The 19998-nt window shown below is 64.5% G+C and overlaps 1 protein-coding gene across 1 annotated transcript; it reads right to left on the reverse strand.

The window, feature by feature from the left end:
• Positions 1-3372: 3372 nt before the first annotated feature.
• ABCD2 (ATP binding cassette subfamily D member 2) lies at positions 3373-19867 on the reverse strand (the record flags this gene model as incomplete). The annotated part of the gene is made up of 10 exons (XM_084256196.1): positions 3373-3673; positions 3784-3909; positions 4634-4718; positions 6415-6560; positions 9404-9549; positions 10432-10526; positions 11411-11579; positions 13353-13474; positions 17129-17309; positions 18941-19867. 10 exons carry the CDS (start codon positions 19865-19867, stop codon positions 3454-3456), a joined length of 2217 nt encoding a protein of 738 aa, XP_084112322.1. The 3' UTR covers positions 3373-3453.
• Between the last annotated feature and the right edge of the window lie 131 nt (positions 19868-19998).

The raw sequence follows: 19998 nt of genomic DNA on the forward strand, positions 1-19998 counted from the left end.
CCCGCCCAGCCTCGGGCCCGCCCCCAGCCCTGGGCCGCGCCCCGCCCGCGGGCTGCGCGCCCCGCCCTTAAACCATTGGCCCCGCCCCCAGGCCCGGCGCCCCGCGGCGCCCGCGTCCTCGCGCCGTCCCGGCCCCGCGCGGGCAGCAGGTTCCCGCCGCTGCAGCCTGCGGCCCCGCTTCTCCCCCACCTCGCGGCGCAGCGGGTGCTCGTGCCCGGGCGCGCCCGCCTCCGCCTGCGCCCCGCGGGCCGGCGTCGGGAGGGTCCGCGGGACAGGTGGGGGGCGCAGGTCCCCCCCCCGTCCATCCGCGCGGAGCGCCCCCGCCCCGCCCCCCCGGCCCCCGCCGGCCCCGCCCCCGCCCGCCCCCCGCCCGCCCCGCCCCCGCCCCCCGCCCGCCCCGCCCCCGGCCCCCTTCCCCGCCCCGCCCCGCCCCCGGCCCCCGCCCGCCCCGCCCTCCGGCCCCCTTCCCCGCCCCGCCCCCACCCCCGCCCGCCCCCACCCCCGCCCCGCCCCGCCGGCCCCGCTGCCCCCACGGCCGCTCGCGGGACGCGGGGTCCTGCGGGCTGGCCCGGCCCGGCTGCCCGTGACCCGCCGCGGCGTCCGCCCGGCCCGGGGAGGACGCGGCTCTCGGGGTCGGGCCGCAAGGACGCCCTCCCGGCGGCCCCCCCGCGGCCCGGGCCCCTCCGCTCCTCGTAGACTCGTTTATTTGTGCGCGCGGGAGCGGGGGGGGGGCAGGCCGGGGGCGGGGGGGGGCAGGCCGGGAGCGGGGGGGGGCAGGCCGGGGGCGGGGGGGGGCAGGCCGGGGGCGGGGGGGCGGACCCCCGCCCAGGGCAGCCGCGGGAGCGGGAGGGTCCGCCGCGCCCTGCGGCCGCCCCTGGCCGGGGATCGCCTCGTGCGGCGGCGGCCTCACCCCGCGCCACCGGGCGGCCCTGGCGCTGCTACTTCGGGCCGAGTCGCCCCGACAGGAGCGCTGGGCCAGCGGGACAGGCGGGGACCCCGCTCCGGCGGGAAGCAGCAGCGGGGGGCCGCCCCACAGCCAGCGGCCCCCCAGCCCTGCCGCGCCCTCCCTCTGCTCATTAAAGCCGGGCCTGAGCCCCTCCCTCCCACTGTGGAACCATCCCCTGGAAAGGAAGGACACGAGGGCAGCAGGCCCCTCCTTCGCCTCGGGCCGCTTCAATTCACCCCAACAGCCTGACGTCTAAACCCGAACCCACCGCGCAGTGAAGACGTGTCCCCTCGGGTCGGAAAGGCCTCGTGCCCGCCCGAGTTTTTGCCTTAGTCACATCCAGCAAGCTGGGAGCCGTCCGTCTACACACCCGAGGAACTCAGGGTTCAGCACGCTGCACCCGGACGCCCCCGCGCTCTAGGACAGGAGGGGCGTCCCCCCTCCCAGCACCACACCCAGGCACCCCTCCTGGACATGGCCTGTGGGATCCTGTTAGAAGTTATCAATTAAGAATCTAAATCTACAGATGCAGACCCCACCGCACAGCCACCTCGGGGCGCACGGTCTGTTTAGTAACAGAGACCAGACCCTGGGCCCGCCGCCCACCAGGAGACACGGAAATGCGCTTCCCTCCCGGCAGGCAGCGTCACCGCTCACACCGGCTGCTCTTCCCCCAGCGCCTGCCCCATCGGCCCGTGCCCACCCTGCTCTGCGCGAGCCCCGGCAGGCCCACGGGAGGCTGCCCGCGCAGTGGCGACTCCGGAAGCCAGGGCATCTCTGGACCTGCTGGGTGAGCTGTCCCAGCACGCTCCCGCCCGCGACACATGCTTCTCTGGCCTGCCTCCCCCCGCCCGCCCACTCTGACACGTCCCACAGGGGCTCCATGGGGTGCTGGCAGGCGGCACCTGGGCAAGAAGGTCATGCCCGGCCTTCGTGGGTGCTTCCAATAAGGCCTGACCTGCCCGCACAAGCCGCACCCGCTGCAGGAGCCTCTTGTGCACGGGCCGGCCTGGCCAGGTCTCCGGGAGGCCGAGGAGCCCGTGGCCGACCCGACCACAGAAGAGTGGGACAGTAGCGTCCCTAGACTCGAGGCCCCTGGGCGGTATGGGGAGCCCCCCAACACCTGGTCTCCTCACCAGGGCCCAGCAGAGGCAGGACAGAGTTAGTCACGGCCGTCGTGGCCCCGACTTGGATGCTGCGCACAGGCCTCCCTGGGCGCCAGAGGAGACCGAGCTGCTGGCAAGGAGGGCTGGAGCCCCTGGGCTGTGGCGGCCCAGGCAGGACAGAGGCACAGGCCGGGGGACCTGGCGAGGGGGACGGTCCCATTTCAGCGAGGGACCAGCCCTGTAGGAGGCCCCTCGGCCAGGGCGCAAGGGGCGCCCCGTAGAACAGCCCAAGTCAGGCCTGGCGGCTGCCACCTGAGACACAACTCCCGGCCCAGGGCCCGAGGGGACACAACCCAAGAGGACGGGGTCGCCCCCTGCCCCTGACCGCGGGCAGCCAGGGCCCAGGGACGCGTCACAGCAGGAGGGGCCAGCGGGCCTGCGTGCAGAGGTCAGGGAGCCCCGAGGGGGCGCTGTCACGGGGTTTTCTGCAAGTGCAACTCAACTTGCCCCCACGGGCTTGCTGGTGGACACCAGTGCCGCTGCCCAGGGGCCTGTTCCCGCAACAGGGCCGGAGGGGCCACCCGCGAGTCACCAACTCATCACCGCCCCGGGCGTGACGGCTCTGGGTGTGGGCCCAGTGGTAACAGATTTTTCTGGGGTTATGGAATCAAGAATCTCTTGCAAGCAGAGCTCACAGGCTCAGCCGTTGCCAAACTCGCAGGCAGGCCCACTTCAGCCGCGGCCTCGGCGGGGGTGGCCAGCTGCAGCTGGGGGGACGCCAGGCCCGGCCACCTGAGGCCCGCCCGGCCCAGGGCTGCTGACTGCAGCGTGACCTGATCTGGGCAGATTGTGCTCCTCTGGGGGTGTCTGTGGGCCACAGGAGGGCGAATGACCGACACGCGAGATTCTCCTTAAAGCTGCTCTGTGCTCACACGCAGACGCTCGCTCTAAGTCAGAGGTGGTGCTTCACGCAGACAGCCCTGGCCTGCCCCGCCCCTGCCCTGCCCACGCCCCGCCCTGGACAAACCTTTCACCTGGAAACACTGACCGGCCTGCCAGCTGTTTCATGGGCAGGCCTGTGCCCCTCCAGCAAGAGGAGGGGTCTCCAGCAGCTGAGCGGCCAGCAGGGCCGACAGCCCGTGCCCAGTCCCTGCGGCCGCTGGGCTGAGCCGGTTCCCTCCCGAGAGGGGACCCCTCTGCGGCTGAGACGCACCCACTCGGGTCGACCGCGCTCCCCACGCTCCCCCAGAGACCCACTGACAGCGAGTGGGGCTCTCACCGCGCCAGCGGGAGCCGCGATGACTAACGGGACGCGGTGCATCTGTTTATTTTTGCTGAAGTCGGGCCGGCACCCCCCAAGGCCAGGAGGCAGCCTGGCGTGAGCAGGCCCGCCCGGCCGGGCTAGCAGGCCCCTTCCACTTCCGGGGCAGTTTTCAGCACCGAGTCCTCCCCCAGGATCTTGCAGAGCTCGTTGAGGCGCTGCTGCATCTTGGGGATCCCGGCCAGCTGGGCCTCCAGCTTCTGCTTCTCCTCGCTCAGCGTCAGGCGGGTGGCCGTGTCCAGTTGCTCGAAGCGCCAGCCGCCCTCCCCGTCGAACTGCAGCAGGTGTGTGTGGTGCTTCCTGCCGGCAGACAGACGCGTCAGCCCCGGGGCCCTGGCCTGAGCGTGGCTCCTGCAGAGCGTGGCGGGAGGGTGGAGGCCATGGAGGCGCCGTCCGGCGGGGTCACTCACCAGAGGGAGGGCCTGTGCGTGATGGACAGCAGGGAGATGCCGGCGCCCTGGGCGGCCTGGAAGATCTTGCCCTCCACGTCGATGCTCACTGCGCTGGTGCACTCGTCCAGCAGCGCGTACTTGGGCCTTGGGAAAGCAAACATGGACCGGTCAGGCGGGCAGCCGCCGTGGCCGCACTGGGCCCAGAGCACATAGGCCAGCCCTCCCAGGGCCTGGGCGGCTCATGGGGCCAGGCTCCCTGGCGAGGCTTGGACGCAGGGCCCAGCCGGTCTAGAGCAGCTTCTCAGGGCGGCCTTGTGGCCGACCGAAGAGGGGAGTGGAGACAGTTTGGACATGGTGGGGGCAGGTGGGGAGACTCAGCTGCGACCAGGTGTGAGCCGACGTAACTGCGGACGCTGAGGGACGCGGCCGCTGAAAACGCAGGCTCGAAAGGGGTGTCCCGGCCCTGCCCCGGCTTGGCAGACCCTGCGCTCTACTTGGCCTGCGCCTTCTCGGGCCGCACAACGGTGAGGCACACGGAGAGCAGCACAGCCCTCCCCTGAGGCCCAGGCAGAGGACATGCTCCACATGGGGGCTTATGCGAGGCTGGGGTGCAGGGGAATGACTTTGGGGTGATAGAAACCAGGAGAGAAATCACGTAAGGGGTTCTTTGATCGCAAAGGGGATGAGGGACTCCCCCGGGTGGCAGGAGTGTGGTCTGGATTGGGGTGTCCGTCATTCAACGTGGGTGTTCACCAAAGCCACTGACCTGGGCTTTCGCTACATACTCTTACATCAGCACCAGCAACGGATCAAACCAGCCGGCCCTGGCTGTCAGCTGACGGGGTATGCGATTACAAGGGGGCCCTACCTGTGGTAGAACATGCGGGCCATGGCCATGCGCTGCTTCTCGCCGCCTGACAGCACGTCCTTCCAGTCCATGACGGCGTCCCAGCCTGTGGACAGACGCGTCTCAGGGGCACCCCGCACAGGCAGCCGCCGTCGAGGCCCTGAGCTGAGAGCCCCACGTGGCCCACGGCACGTCTGGACACTCACTCACCTTGCGGGGAGCACCCTGGACGCCCTCTGGGGGGCACAATTCCTAGTCCTAACGGGCTGCCCCTCAGAACTCAAAATACTGACACCTTGAAAAATGTTTTTGGGGCCTCCCTGGGGGCCAGGGGTCAGTCTCAGGCTGTCACTGCTGCAGCCTGAGTGTGATCCCGGCCAGAGAGCTGCCCACAGGGCGCAGCAGACCCCTCCTGTCTCCCCGCTGCTCCCCTCAGCAGTGGGTTTCAGTGCATCCGCCTGCTCTGCTCCCCACTCTGTCTCTGGGGAGTCCTCTCACCCCCGCACCTCTGGCCTGCACCCCAGCTCTTCTACACAAAAATAAAATAAAACCTTTAAAAAAAAAAAGTCTTGCAGTGTCTCCAGAGGCCCGTGTCCACCTGCTCGGGTTTTCTAAGTTACACGCTTGTGTCATCTTTGTTAGCATCGCATGGTTCTCACAGCCCGCCCTCTCTGTGTCATGGGGGAGAGGTTACTTGCAGACACAAGAGGCCCTGTCAGAAAGACGGCAAGTTGGGGAGTTTCTGAGGTGGAAAGAGCAGAAACAGGCCCAGGCCAAGCCAGATTCTCCAAGAAAGTCATGGAGCCTCGGCCAGGCCCGCGCTGACCCAGCGTCCATGCCGCCTGGAAGGGGCCCAGGCCAGGCCCTCCCCTGTCTGCCTCAGCTGAACGCTCACCTCTCTTCTGATTTCTCAAGAAACTTGGTCAAAGGAAAGGGACTCAGCCGGTGCCCCCACGCCCCGGTGCGGGAGGGAAGGGGACCCCCCACGCTCTCTAGGGAGCCACGGTTTCCTCAGCACACGCGCGGAGCCTCCTCCTGGAAATCACATCCTTGTCACTTTCCCTGCAGGGGAACCGTCTCAACCTGCCGCCTTACATGACACCCTCGCTTCCCGTGGAGGCTGTGGAGACAGTTTTCCCTTTGATGGGATTTGTCACGTCTGAGGCCCACGGTGAGGCCCGTGGGTGCCGAAACACCCTGGGCTCAAAATAACTTTGCCTGAGCCAGTAGAGGGCGAGGCTTTTGGGCCAAAGGAAAGGAGCTTGACCCGCTGGCCCAGGAGGCTGTGGCCAGGAGAGGGCTGTGGGCACCGTGGGCTGGCCCGGCCCCGCCGGGCTGCTGCTCCCCCAGCCTCCAGGCAGGGCCTTCTCCAGGGGAGGTCACGGCTCTGTCAGACTGGCGGATCCCAGCACTTCCCTGAGCACGCGCCCTGATGAGTTCTGAAGGCTGAAGAGGGTGTCCCCTACCGCGCCGTTTCAGGGCCCTCGGCTCTCGCTGGAGTCTGGGGGGCAGAGCCTGGCGGGAGCACGGGCGCTGGGCTGTCTCAGAGCTAGGCTGGCAGCTCACGCCAGTGCAGCCTCAGGTGGGACAAGGGCTGCCGCTGCCTGCATGGCCCTGATGCCTGGGGGGCGAGGACCCTGGCATCATGCAGGCCACACGGTGCTGTCCCGGGGCTCAGACGCCCAGGTGGCCCGGCCCGCAGCCGCTTCACAGAGCGGGGGCAGCCGGGGACCACCCGCTGAGCTCCACTCCCGCCGCCACCGCCGGCCTCTGTGGGCGCCTCAGCGCGGGGCAGCGCCTACCTCCTTCCCTCTGCACGATGTGGAAGAGGTGCACGTCCCGCAGGATGCGCTCCAGGTCCTGGTCGGTGAGGCCCTTCTCCCGCATGTCGTCCCGTGTGTCGGGGTAGATGACTTGATCCCGAAGGCTCCCCAGGGACATGTAGGGCCTGCGAAGAGGAAGCACAGACTCTGCCCACGGCCTGGGTACCCGGGATGCAGGGCGAGCCCCCACTGCCCTCAGGTTCTGCAGGCACAGGGGCCTGTTCTTGCGGGGTTCAGAGAGGAGATGCCTGCCGCCTCGTCCCGCTGGCTGCACCTGCTTCTGCGTCTCCTCTAGATGGTGACTGGGGGCGCGGGCCCAGCCGTGCAGTGCAGCCCCACCCTCTCAGAAGACCACCCACACCTACAGAAGTGCAGCCCCAGACGCCGAGTCCCCCCACGGCCCACGTGGGCCCACTGGCCCCTAAGCGGGGAGGCTGACACCCTCCCAGGGGCCTGCCACAGATCCCGGGCCCTAGCCCCTCGCAGGGATTTACCCCAAAGATAAATCCCCCAAGTAATAACCTGAAGCGTACAGGGCCGCCCAGGCAGCAAGAGCAGAGGTGGCAGCTCCTGGGGACGCTGTCCCAGCTCAGGTCTCCCTAGCCCTCCCGAGTCACCACGGTCCATCAGTGCTGACAGCGCCCCGACTGGGCCTTCCACACACGGCGGCTGCTCAGACGGGCCTCTAGGCCCACGGGCAGCACCATCACTGCCGTGTAAGCAGCTCCTGCTCTGCTCCCAGAGGGCCGCAGCCACTGCCAACTTGAGGCCGAGGCCCTGCCTCTGGGGTCCCTGCCTCAAGGAGCCCCAAGTGGGGCCCAGAACCCCCCCTCACTGTGGCCAAGATGCTGGAATAAGCCACAGGGCACATCGGGAGTCAGACGGTTGTTAACTAAACAGTCACTGTAACAGTTTTCCTTTGTAATCTGGGATTCCTTCAAGTGTATCTTGTTTAAAACTCCTATAATACTAAGATTAAAATGAGCATATTTGAGGGCAAAGTCATTCTAGTGGGTATTTCCTTAGATCACAAAAGTCTGCGGGGCCTCCAGCGACTTGCATCTACTCCCCACTTCTTCGCGAGCCTGCCAGGCCGGGACTGTGCTGGGAGAAGGCCCCGAGCTTGCTGGCTCATGTCCACGTGCTTTTGCGTTGTTTTCTGGTTAACAGGGACAAAGGTATAAAAAAGAGAAAGTGCCGAGAAAGGCCAGCTCTGTCTCTGCGCTTGAGATCTCTGAAACAATCGCCCAAAATACTAAATATTTCACAGTTGTCTGAGTTTAATTGGGCACAAGCTTGATAAAAAAAGTCCCTGCCACATTAACTACACTAAAGGCGGCTGTTTACAGCCAGCAGCAAGCACAGCGTTGCCACAGCGACGGGCGGCCCCAGGCCCCAGAGCGGGGAGGCCGAGCTCCGAAGCTCCCCAAGCTCCCGAGAAAAGGAGCACACCCCCCCCCACCTCCTGGTGTTCTCAGCACACTCCGGTGGCAAAAACGGTTCCGCCTGCAGGGCGCGGCCACTGCTAATTACTGAAAGTGCATTTTTAGGAAAAGGTGTTTCCATTCCCTTGAACGCCACTAAATTATTGAAGAAGCCTGCGTCGGGGCACATGGGAGCCCGGCTCGCCCTCGCCTTGCTGCCGCTCATGCACTCGCTCAGTTTCTCCTTACGCCACGCTCGCTCTCACCGTGTGGCTCTGGCTCTGCTCCTCAGCCTGGAAGGTTGAGCACACGCTCCTGGGAAGAGGTTCGCAAACTAACTTAGATTATTTTCTAATGTACCAGGCACCGCTTTCAGAGGGAACGCCGACTCCCGCGCCCGGGCGCTCCGGCTCTGCGTGTGACGGGACCCAGCCACGCGGGATTTTGAACACAGAATCTAAGTTGCCCCCGAGCCGGTGAACCGAGTGTCATCGCATTAGAATGTCTCTGACAAAGAGAACAAGAAGGGCACTGGGCGGCTCAGCTCCTCAGACTGGGCGCTTGCCCCAAGGGGTCTCCAAGGTGGGGCTGAGGACTCCGCAGCCAGGGGTTGGGGCAGCAGGCGGGCCCTGCTTCAGACCCGGGGCTGCTGATTCCTTAGGACAAAGGGCGGGGGCGGGGGAGTGTCCGGCCATGGGTGGGTCTTGCTCCAAGCAGGCCCTGGGGGAACATGTGGCCTCAGCGTGGCCCAGCCGGCCCCTCCCAATGCACTTGCCCGGTGGGTGCACAGAGCAGGCGGCCCTGGCTTGGACACTGCAGGCTGCAACCGCTGGCCGCAGCGCCCACTCCACACTGCGTGGCCTCCCCTAAAGCCCACTGCATGGGTGGCCGGACAGTGAGCGCGAGAACTCTCCACCGAGGAAAAGCAAGAGGTGTGAGTCAGCCCCACAGGCGGGAGATGGACGCCTGCTCTGGGCTGCTGCCCGGCTGGTGCCCGCGGGCCCCTGACCCAGCTGAGGCAGAGGGACGAGGTGTGGCCGGAGGACCAGGAGGCCCGCGTCTCCCCAGAGCCCCTCTGCTCTCGCCCACAACCAACACCCGCGTTCTCCGGGTCTGGCTCCGAGCTCAGCCACTCACGCCACCCGAGGTCTGCGGCCAAAGCCCTGGGCATGTGCCCACGTGTGCTCCCCTCAGAGCCGCGTGCTGTCCATAAAGGCAGCGCTGCTGAGTCCACTGCGGGACGACGGTCACCGCGACTGTCTGACACACGCTCCGGAACACGAGGAACGGCCGCGGCTCGCAAGCCTGGAGGGGAGGCCGGGGCTCATCCAGGGCCGGCTCCGAGGAGACGACTCTCGGGGGTCACTAGGGCCGGCCGGCGTCCCTGGAGTGCAGCACAGTGGAGACGGGCGCTGGCCACGCCAGGCAGGAAGAGCGGACGCGCAGCCCCATCCAGCAAGGGCCGCTCTCGAGGGCGGCAGCTGAGGGCTAAGGCCAAGGGCCTCACAAAAACGGAGCCTGCTCGGGCCGCGCGGCTCACCTACCTCTGCGGGATGTAGAACATGTGCTGGGGCGGCGGCTTGTAGAGGGTCCCCTCGTACACAGGCCAGAGCCCACTGAGAATCCTGAAGAGGGAGCTCTTCCCACAGCCGTTGGGGCCGGTGATGAGGAGGTGCATCCCTTCCCGGACCTGCAGGGAGCACGGGGAGCGCGGCCTGTCCTGGGGCTGCCGGCACCCAGGCCAGGTGGCAGCAGGGCCAGGGAGACACCAGGCGGTGGTGGACATCGGGCTGGGCCTGGTGTGCTCTGCGGCTACGAGCATCACAAAACAGTCCATTTCCAAAGAAAACAGATCTCCTGGAATGAACACTTTCCAGAATTTTCACTGCAGTCACTCCCCCTGGGGGCTTCACCCGGAAGACTAAGCCCGGCCCGTCTCTTCCACTACTAAGAGTGTCCCCGTGCGCGCCCATGGCCCACCCAGTACCGCAGCTGTGGCGCCCGGGACACGCTCGCCGCTGAGGTCCTGCTGCCCTGCCCTGCCCTGGGGGGAGCCGCTGCGGTCACCAGGGGGCTGAGTGCTGGTGCACCAGAATCTCAAGGGGCTTTTAGGATCAGGGCCTCGGGTCTGTTGGCCACTTCACACCTTCATTTTTGTCATCAAGACAGAGAACATTAAATACCACCTGAATTAAAGGCTAAACTCCAGCCCAGACGCTTGCGATGATGCTTTCCTGCCAGCACACGTGCTCACTGGAAAGAGAACGTGAGTGTTTGCTGACAGGAGCAAGCTGAGGACCGATGCCCTCATATTTGAGCAGAAACATCACATTCGGGGTTTGCAGGTGTAAATTTTCTGAGGAAACGTCCTGCAGTTTCCCTGTTACCTTGGCTGGGCTGTCAGGGCCGGGCCGGGCGGCCTGCTGTCTGCGTCCTGCAGGAGGAGCCACCTGTGCCAGGGCCCCCCGGCCCCTCCTGGACATTGCTCCTCTGAGCATTTAGCAGAGGGCCATGGGCCCTGAGTGTGTGCCGCGGGGGACAATAGCCAGGTCGGCCCTGGATGGCGTCTTACTTGGAAGTTCAGCCTGGAGGCCACCACCTCTCCCGTGGGTGTGATGATGGGCACGTCCTCACAGATGATCCCCTGCTCCACGTCCACCACTCTCCCTGCAAGCCGAGGCATCGCGGGCGTCACCACGAGGCAGCGGCGCCTGGTCGGGGCCTCGCAGCACAGGGCGGCGCAGGGAATCACCGCGGCAGCAGCCCCACCCAGGGCAAGGACAGGTCAGCCCAAACTTGGACGTTCTGACACATCTATTTGGAAAGTCTTTCCCAGAAACACTATTTTGCAACAATCGGGTGTCCATGTCCTAATGAGAGCAAGCTGACCTCTGCCTTAGCGGCCCACGTGCTCTCTGGGCGCCTGAAGGGTGGGGGGTGGCCCAGGCGCGGCACGGCTTCTCAGACTGCGCAGACCTTCCCCAGTTTGTTTCTTTATTTTATAAATCAGCTTCCTGATATTTTTTTAAATCTTTTTTTTTTTTTGCATACAAGAGCTGGGGTACAGGCCAGAGGTGGACTCGCCAGAGACAGTGGGGAGCAGAACAGGCAGATGGACCGAAGACACTGCTGAGGGGAGCAGCGGGGAGACCGGAGAGTCTGCTGTGCCCTGTGGGTCACTCCCTGGCCGGGGATCGCACTCAGGCCGTAGGGGTGACAGCCTGAGACTCGACCCCTACGCCGCCACGGAGGCCCCAGTCTCCAGGTGAGAGACAGAGGTGATAGGGAACAACGTGGCATCAGCTCCAACCCTCTTGCTTCAACTTAAAAGCAAACCATTTCCTCAGCCACGTGAGCAGCCTCCAGAAATAGCTCTGGGCCCCAGGCCGGGCTACTCCCCACCCCTCAGCTTGCAACAGCAGCTTCAGGAGAAGCTGTGTGGACACCTGGGCGTCAGCTCCCTGTGCCTGCTGGACAGCAGCTTCCCAGAGCCGGCTCTACTGAGGACAGACACGTCAACAGGAGGAAACACGGAGACGTCAGGCTGATACCTTTGATGGCCAGCGGGTGGCTGGGGGTTGATTCTGCGTCGCCCCCACCCTTGTGCTGGTTTCCGGACTCCTGGGTGACTGTGGTTCTCTTATAAATCCCTCTTTTCACCTCGTCAAAGACCCAAAACATATTGTAGACACGCGCGGTGTAGCCTGCCAGCTCGGTGACCTGCATTCAAGCAGGAGAGACAGTCAGTCGGGCGCCCGGGCCCCCAGCTCTTCACACACTCACAGAACAAGCACCCCACCCACCCCGTGTGCTACCCAAACACGCGCAGCCGACACCTCCCGGGAGGGCCCCTGGGCCTGGGGGTGTGAGAGGAGACAGCGCACCGGGTCACTCGTGCAGGCGCGCTCGAAGTCTGCAGGCCGGAATGCGAGAGCCGCACACCTCTCAGCCCCATCCTCACGTCTGGTTTATGGGACGAATCTTATTTCCAAAAAATTAGCAACTTTGTAAAAAACTTCAGCTCATTCAATGAAATGATTTAATTTGACATGTTTTTAAGATGAAAAAGAAGGTATGTTAAATGGAAGGAAAACACATTTCTCTGGCTATGTGACGAACATTTCTAGGTTGCGAATATTTCTTCGGTCAAAATTCCTAATTTGGGGCCTCCCTGATGGCGCAGGGGGCCGAGCGCAGCGCTGTGAGGGTATCCGCGGCCTTTGCGGCCAGGGAGCAACCCACATGGCGCAGCGGACCTCTCCTGTCTCCCCGCTGCTCCCCTCGGCAGTGTGTTTGGGTACATCTGCCTGTTCTGCTCCCCACTCTCTCTGGTAAATCTTCTCAGCCCCCGTGACTCTGGCCTGCACCCCACTGCTTACTAAAAAAAAAAATTCCCAATTTGGCCCCAGAAAACACCCACAGGGGGCAGTGGTGTTGGGGCTGAGGCCGGGAAGCAGGGGTCCCCTCCAGCACAAGCCCCAAAGCAACTCGTGCCCCGGGACAGACACCGCCTGTGGCCCACACCGGTCTGCGCCGAGAGGGGCGCCCTGAGACTGCCGTCTGACCCCCGGGGGCCCTGCACAGCGACTTAATGGGCAATTTCCACAACACCACGCAGGAGCAGCGCTTGGCGGAGTCCCAAGTCAGGAGAACAGGACGAAGGGTGAACAGAATGTGGCTTCAGAAGAAAACTGGGTCCACACGTTGGTGCAGAAAACGCCTGAGGGGGCTGCAGATCCAGCCGAGAGCCGGGCTGGGGCCCCAGGGTGGGCAGGGGCGGTGCGGAGCATCTAGGGGCTGAGGAGTGGGGTGTGGACGGGTTACTAGGGGACACGGGGCAGGGGGCGTCTGCAGACGGGCGCCTCGCCCCTCTGAGCACAGGGGAGGGCAGGCCCGGGACACAGCCTCGATGCTGGGACGAGCTTGTCAGGAGCCCAGCACCGCCGCGGGGATAAGGCCAAGTGCCCTGGCCGGGGCGGGGGGCGGGGGTGGGTGCTCCAGGCCGGAGCTGTTCCTTCTGTGGCTTAGGAAGCAAAGTGTTTCACTGTGAGAGGACAATGGCTTTGATTTTTCATTTCATTTTTCACATCAAAACCCCTACCCCAAACGCGGTCTCCAGCTCAGAGAGCCACTGTTTGGGAAGAATCTGCTCGGTACAGGGCCCGACTTCACCGGTCTCTGTTGTTTTTTTTTAAAGCCCGACACATTGTGTTAACTCTCGCTGCATCAGACTGAAAAGCTTGGTCACGGGTCACAAGTGACCGAGGTTAACCGAACAGGCTGAACTTTCACTTCTTATTGCTGCAAAAGCCACAGAGTGACCGGCCATGAGGACAGTCCAGGGGAAGTGATGTGACGTCCTGTCTGTGGGCACGTGAGTGTGTGAACGAGGCGACTGCCAACCTCAGTGCACTGTCACCACGTCACCAGCGCATCGCCCACGTGCCACGCACGGCGGGAGCCGGGAACGTAAGGGTGGGCGCCCCGCTGTACCTCTTTGTAGGAGGACATGATCCGCTCGATGGCGTCGGCGCCCGAGGCCAGCAGGTTGCGCGCGGTGGTGAAGGCCTCCGTCCGCTCGCTCACCATCGCCTGCTTCTGGCCGCTGCCCGGCTCTGCAAGCAAGAACAGCGCGTGAGCTCCAGCCCCGCAGGCTCCCGCAGAGACCCTGGGCCCAACAGCCCCGCGCCCACTCTGCCCGCGCGTCAACAGCGTCCTGGAAGCAGAACGGGTCTGAGAAGACGGGGTTCTGAGGTTTTACTCGCATCCCTGGTGCTGCCCCGCTCTCGCTGGACGCAGACGCACAGCAACTCAGGCCACAGGCTCTGCGAGTGTTTCCATTTGGCGTAGTTCAGTCTCGCCCGCAGTCAGCTCCTCGCCCCGTCCCAGAGGGCCCAAGGCCACCACCCGGCGCAGCCCATGCTCTGGTGGGGCCTGCAGCAGAAGGCAAACTAGCGGAGCTTCAGCACCCGGCCCACGGCTCCGGTCACCCACCTCCCAACGATGGGCAGCCCTGCCCGGTCCCTGCCACCGTCGGCCACCTGGTCCCCCTCAGCGCAGTCCTGATCTCCGGGACGGTTCCCTCCAGGCCTGACATCTCCCTGCCAGCCTGATTCTCGGTCTGTCTTTTCATAGACGACGAGCAAAGTTCTAGAAAATGTGGTAAATCAATGAAGAGCCATGGACGAGACAGACGGTTGGGGCTCTGCCCCGGGCAGCGCTCAGCTGGCGAGAGGTCCCCACAGCTGCGCAGGGCGGCCTGGGCGGGAGTGAACAGGGTTTGGAAATCACGTCCCGCTGCGGAGACCAGATGCGCTCGCGGCAGGACGGGCCGCACGGCCCTGGGGCTGCGTGTTTTTCAGAGACCCTCAGCCCGGTCGCCCAGAGGCCCTCGGACCCAGAGGCCAGGCGGCTGCTCAACCACTGAGGACAGACTTGGCCCCGGGAGCGCTGGCTGACCTATGCGGTCACCGTGGCGGCACCTCAGGGTGAGAGGGGCCTGCAGGGGGCAGGGGACAGGCCCTACTGCCATGCCCGCCGGCTCTCTCCACCCCCACAGGACACGCGAGGGCAACAGCAGCGCTGCGTGCGTCTCCGGCACCCCCTCTCTGTCCTCTGGCAGGTCCCCGGCCCAGGTCAGCCATGTTGTTCCCCAGAATTGTAAAATATTTTGTCAGGAGCTCTTCGTTCAAGTTCCTATTCAAGCCATACCTGCCCAATTCCAGGCTGACCTCCGGGCCCGCTGGCAGTAAGTGCCCAGCAGCTCGGTCCCACCACCGCCATCTCACCAAGGAGGTGACAGAGGTCAGAGTGTGGCCTGCAGGGCTAGGCTGGCGTGCAGGGCCCCCATGACAGCGGCAATGGCCCGCCGCGGCCAGCACTGGGGGACAGGCGTGCAGGGAGCGCCTGGCCAGCGATGTGGCTCAGACCCGGGGGCCTTCCAGGCGCTGCGGGGTCAGCCACAGCGGGAGGCTGGACAGGGGTCGCACAGGCGCACAGGGCCGGGCTGCAGTCCACGGGGGAGCAGAAGCCAGGGCCCAGGAGCGCCTGCCTCTCGGGCAAGGCCTGCAGGGGACCAGACACAGCCCAGATGGGGCCACGGCCCCGGACCCCCCAGGCAGTGTCTCCCCAGAACCTTCCTGCCGGCGTCTCCGCTGCTGCCCCCGCCTGCCTCCTCCCACCACAGGGACCCCACCGGGCTGGCCTACGCCCCTTCCCTGCCTGGCGGGCGCACGAGCGTCGGGCGCTCCTGGCTTGCCCTGGCCTTGCCCAGAACTGCTCTTGCAGGGAACAGACGAAAAACAACACTGAGAATTCGGGATCCTGACCCTCCGGAAATGACCGTCGTCATGTGGCGCCAGAGCAGAGGAGAGGAAGGCGTCATGGCCTCTCGGACACCGACACCCAGAGCTGTTCACGCGACCGAAGCCCCTTCCCCGCTAAGCCCCAGCTCAGCCGGTGGGCGCAGCACTGGGGTCCACCTCGCGCCCCCTCGCTGTCCGCTGACCAGGGCACAGCTGGCCTCTTGGCGGGCAGGCCTGTAGCTGTCATCTGGGCCAGAGGTGGCCGCGGGAGGACCAGAGCAGACACACAGCCCGGCCTGTCCCCCCAGATTCCATCGGCCGTGGGGCACAGCCCGCAGCCCCGCCCCCACAGGCCCCACTTGGGCTCCCTCCTGCAGCTGCGAGGCCGGCGCTGCCCGCACAAGGGGCCTGAGCTCCGGCCATTCCCTGGACCTGCCGTGGCCTTTTGGCGCCGCCACGCTTGTAACGGCCGTCCCACAGCAGCCGAGCCGCTGCCAGGTCCCTCCTGCCTTGTTTATCGCTCACTGGTCTCTCTGGGGTTCGTTTGCCGCCATTAATAGCTGCGTTTTCTGTGTTCTGGGCTGAATCCTCCAGGGACTTCCAAGCACCAACAGAAGCGAGACGGGGCACCCTCCCCCACAGGCACCATCTCCAAAGAACACCGTCTAGGAAACTCACATGGGTATGAACAGCGGACGATTCCATCAAACTTCTCAGTAAAACTAAACTCAAGGTGACAGATTCTGCCGTGTTTCCCTCTCCCTGGCGCTCTTTAGAGAGAGCAGGTCATTTCACCACGAAAGGACCAGGTTAGCAGCACCACTGCTGGCGATTTCTTTAATTTCCACTTTTAAAAAGATTCTTTTTCAAATACCCATTTGAAAGCAAAAGCAGACCAGGTCCCTCTTCCACGGCCCGAACACCCGTGGCTCCCCTCCTCTGCCCCTGCAGTAGCCCAGACTCTGCGCGGGCTCTTGGAGGCGCTTCTGTCCTCTGGAAGAGCTGCTGCCGGTGTGCAGGGCGCCTGGCTCCCCTGCCTGTGCGGCCCTGGGGCTGCAGCCTAGTGAGGCCACGAGCCAGAGGGTGTCGCAAGCCGGGCTGAGTGGGCTCGGGCAGGAGGAGGGGAAGCTGAGGTGCCCGCAGAGCAGGCTCAGCACAGAGCTGGGCTTGGGTCTCCTGTGACGCCAAGCTCCGTTCCGGTTAAGTGGTTTCAGTGTGCATGTGTGGAGCGTGTGGGGTGTGTGTGGAGCGTGTGGGGTGTGTGTATTGTGCTTGTGTGTGTGCTGGGGAGGCTTTATTTTGGAAGAAGAGCAGAAAGTGCTCCCCTGGGGACATCCCTCTGCTGCCAACACAGCCCACACCCCGATCCAGGCCCACGCGTGCTCACAACGTCCATGCCCGCACGTGTTTAGCTGTCCCAGCGATGTGGAACGGCGGGAGCACTGAGGAACCAGCAACAGAGCCTGCAACCTGGCCAGCCGCACAGCCCAGCCAGGCTACCCGCATCACCCACGGGTAAAGAGCCCTCGCCCCCAGCTGAAGCCCCGGAACAGGGTCTGGCGCGCAGAACCGCCGTCCACACCACGTGTGGAGGTGCATCCGGCCCCGCAGGTCGTGGGCTCAAGGCACAGGTGTGGGCCGCCACAAGGACGCCAGGCTGGTGGTGGTTTGACTCCGGACGTCGCCCAGAGCACCTTCTGGGCCAGGCAATGCCCCGAGTCGCTGGGGGTGAGCTCCCAGAAACCCCGCAGCAGAGGCGTCCTTGGGAGCCCAGAGGAGGGGTCCCTGAGCCAGTCTCCCCACCCTCGTCGCCGCCCTGACTCCCGATGGGGCCGAGCTGGCTGTGGCTTGGAACCAGGCGCTGAGCACACAGCAGCTGGCAATGCCCAGCCTCATGCACACACTCTCAGAGCCGCTGCCCCAGAAACACCGCAGACGCAGGGGTGTGCGGGCGCAGCTTCCTACCGCCGTCAGCGAAGCCCGTGGCTGTGATGATGGGCACGGCCACCATGACCAGCCCGCTGCCGCTCCAGACGTACTTCATCAGGAACTGCTCCACCATGATGTACCACAGGCGCTGCGACAGGATGAGGTTCATCTGGTCCGCCAAGGCCTTGTAGCTTTTCTGGAGTTGCTTCATTTCTACCTGCAGAGGAGGAAGGAATAGGAGGAGCTCAGGTGAGCTCGGGAAGGCAGCCTCACGGCCAGAGGCTTCTTCAAGGATGTGTACATGCTGGGGCCCCCTGGGGCCTAGGGGCTGAGTGTCAGGCTATCACCGTGTGGGCCTGAGTGCATTCCCAGCCAGGGAGCTGCCCACAGGGCACAGCAGACCTCTCCTGTCTCCTCGCTGCCCCCTCAGCAGTGGATTTCAGTGGATCCACCTGTTCTGCATCCCACTCTGTCTCTGGGGAGTCCTCTCATCCCCACACCTCTGACCTGCACCCCAGTTTTTCTACACCAAAAAAAAAAGTGACAACAAAACCCACAAAGGTGTGTACACGTTACGGGGCTTTACATTGTACAGTGTTACCTACGGCGCCGCCATCCAGCAGCCAAGCACACAGAGTCACGTCAGGATGGGTCACGGTTCCCATCACGTCCGTATCATTTTTGGGAAAACTTAGGCTATCAATGAACATGTTGTCTCTAAAGTACCTATAAGTGACTCAGGCCATGATTTCAAAGCTGTGTCTGTAAGATGTAAAAGTAAACGATACTCCACGAGACTGAACAGGCCAGGCCAGGCCAGCACCCTTCACGGCCGTGTCAGGGGGCCAGGCTGCCCTCGGCTTCCCTGAGCTGGTCACCGACATGGCATCAGACTGGACTCACATCACTGAGGCGGAGTCCAGAGGGACAACTAGCGATGCTAAATGCAATGTCTGCTGCGACTAACAAGAGGGGGGAAGGCCTAAGCTCGCCTGAAATTTTGTCCTTCAGGGGAGAATTCTGATGAAGCGTTTTTTGATAATTACTGATGCTTCAAAAATGAAACGACTCCATGTCTCCGAGCACAATCATTAAAATATCACCCTCAACACCAGGATAACTCAAAATTTCACGTGCCAAGTCATCTGTGTACGATTCTGAGGCACCACGTTCAAAGTGCTTTCGTGGACTGTGAGTTGAGTTGATTACACGATTTCAGAGATCTGCTTCGATGTTAACATCCTTTAATATTTTAAAATAATGTTCCGGAACTCTCCTCCTCCTCGTTTCTTTCTTCTCTACTCCAGGCTTTCCCCCAAGCTGGACAAGGGTTCATCCCTTTTAAAATTCGTGTCGGGGTGGCGCTGTGGCCAGCGAGGAGTGGCGGTCAGAGACCGCCAGCGGCACACAGAGACCCTGACACTGACCACACGCGCACAGTCGTGGAACTGTCTCCCTGACGGAAGCAGGTCTTTTCTCCTGGAAAAGACAGCCAATGGTTCCAGCCTGGATTTCCCCATCTCCTTGGGAGTCACTCAGTCCCCAAACGTGTTTTCCCCTGTGCAGGGCCGCCTCCTAGGCTAGGATTCAGGTTTTAAGAAAACGGGTTTGGAGAGAATTCTGAGCCTGTCTGGGTAACCAAGGCGAAGGTGGCTATTTTCAGGCTGCTGACATTTTAGAAAAGTCTGCCCCCGATAATTCTTCAACAGCTTGTGATTAAGGAGGGTGAGGGATCTTCTGTTTCAGCACCGGCTTGGATGTCACGGGAACCCAAGCGCCGGAGCGGGGCCTGTGCGCAGGACGGCCGAGGGGCTCCCGTTTCAGAGCCCTGTGCCGGCCGCGCCTTACCTTGTGTCCTCTGTAGAAGGCGATCTCCTCCACGTTGGCTATGATCCTGGAGTGCACGTACCGCAGGTAGCCCTTCCGGTGGGCCTCCTCGGCCACCAGCTTCCCAAACCGCGGCGAGCAGGCCTTCAGCACCTTGGCGGTGGTGTAGATCACCAAGCCGGCCAGCAGCGTGGGGCCGACGGGGCTGGCCCCCCTGGACGTGGCCGTCTGGATGAGGGTGTACGAGGTCAGGACGACGTCCAGGATGGGCTTGGTGAGGTTGGAGTACAGGTGAGCCACGGACTGGGAGAACAAGGTGATGTCCTCGGTCAGGGACTGGTCGGGGTTGGCCAGCCTGGCGTCCATGTTGACCACCTTGTAGTAGATCTGGTCGGTGAAGTAGGTCTCGTAGGCGTGGGCCACCAGGCGCGTCCTGAAGGCCAGGGCCAGCTTGCACTCCAGGTAGCGGATGGCGCTGTTGACGAAGGTGGCGGGCACAGCCACCAGCAGCCACTTGATCAGCTTGAGGAGGAAGGCGCGCGGCTGCTTCTCCACGATGCTCTTGACGATCTTCCCGTCCAGCCTCGCCACGTAGATGGACAGGAAGGTGCGGGAGACCAGCGCCAGCGAGTGCAGGCCCAGCCAGCCCGCCTCGGCCGTCAGGAGCCGGGGAAGGAGGATTCTCCGGAGTCGCAGCAGCTGCCCGAGGAACTCCGCGTTCACGGCGGGCGCCGGCTTGGCGCGCGCGGCCCCGGCGCAGTGCGGCCCCGGGCTCCGGCCCGCAGCCCCCCGGCCCGCGCCCCGCGCCCCCGGCCGCAGGCGCCGGCCCAGCGCGGGCCCGAGGGTCTTCAGCGCGAACGCGGCCGCCACCAGGCAGGCGGCCCTCTCGGCGGGGCCCCAGCGCGCCCAGCGCGCCCGCGCGGCCGCGGCGCTCAGCAGGCGCGCCATCCCGCCCGCCCGGCCCGGCCCGGCCCGCTCCGGCGGGGGCGGCTCACTGGGCCGGGCCGCGCCGCTCCGCAGCCGCGGGGCCGGGAGTCCCGCCGGGCCCCATGCCCGCCCTGCGCCGCGCCCGGTCCGGT

This window comes from Talpa europaea, assembly GCF_964194135.1.
Source record: "Talpa europaea genome assembly, chromosome: 15".
NCBI lineage: Eukaryota > Metazoa > Chordata > Mammalia > Eulipotyphla > Talpidae > Talpa > Talpa europaea.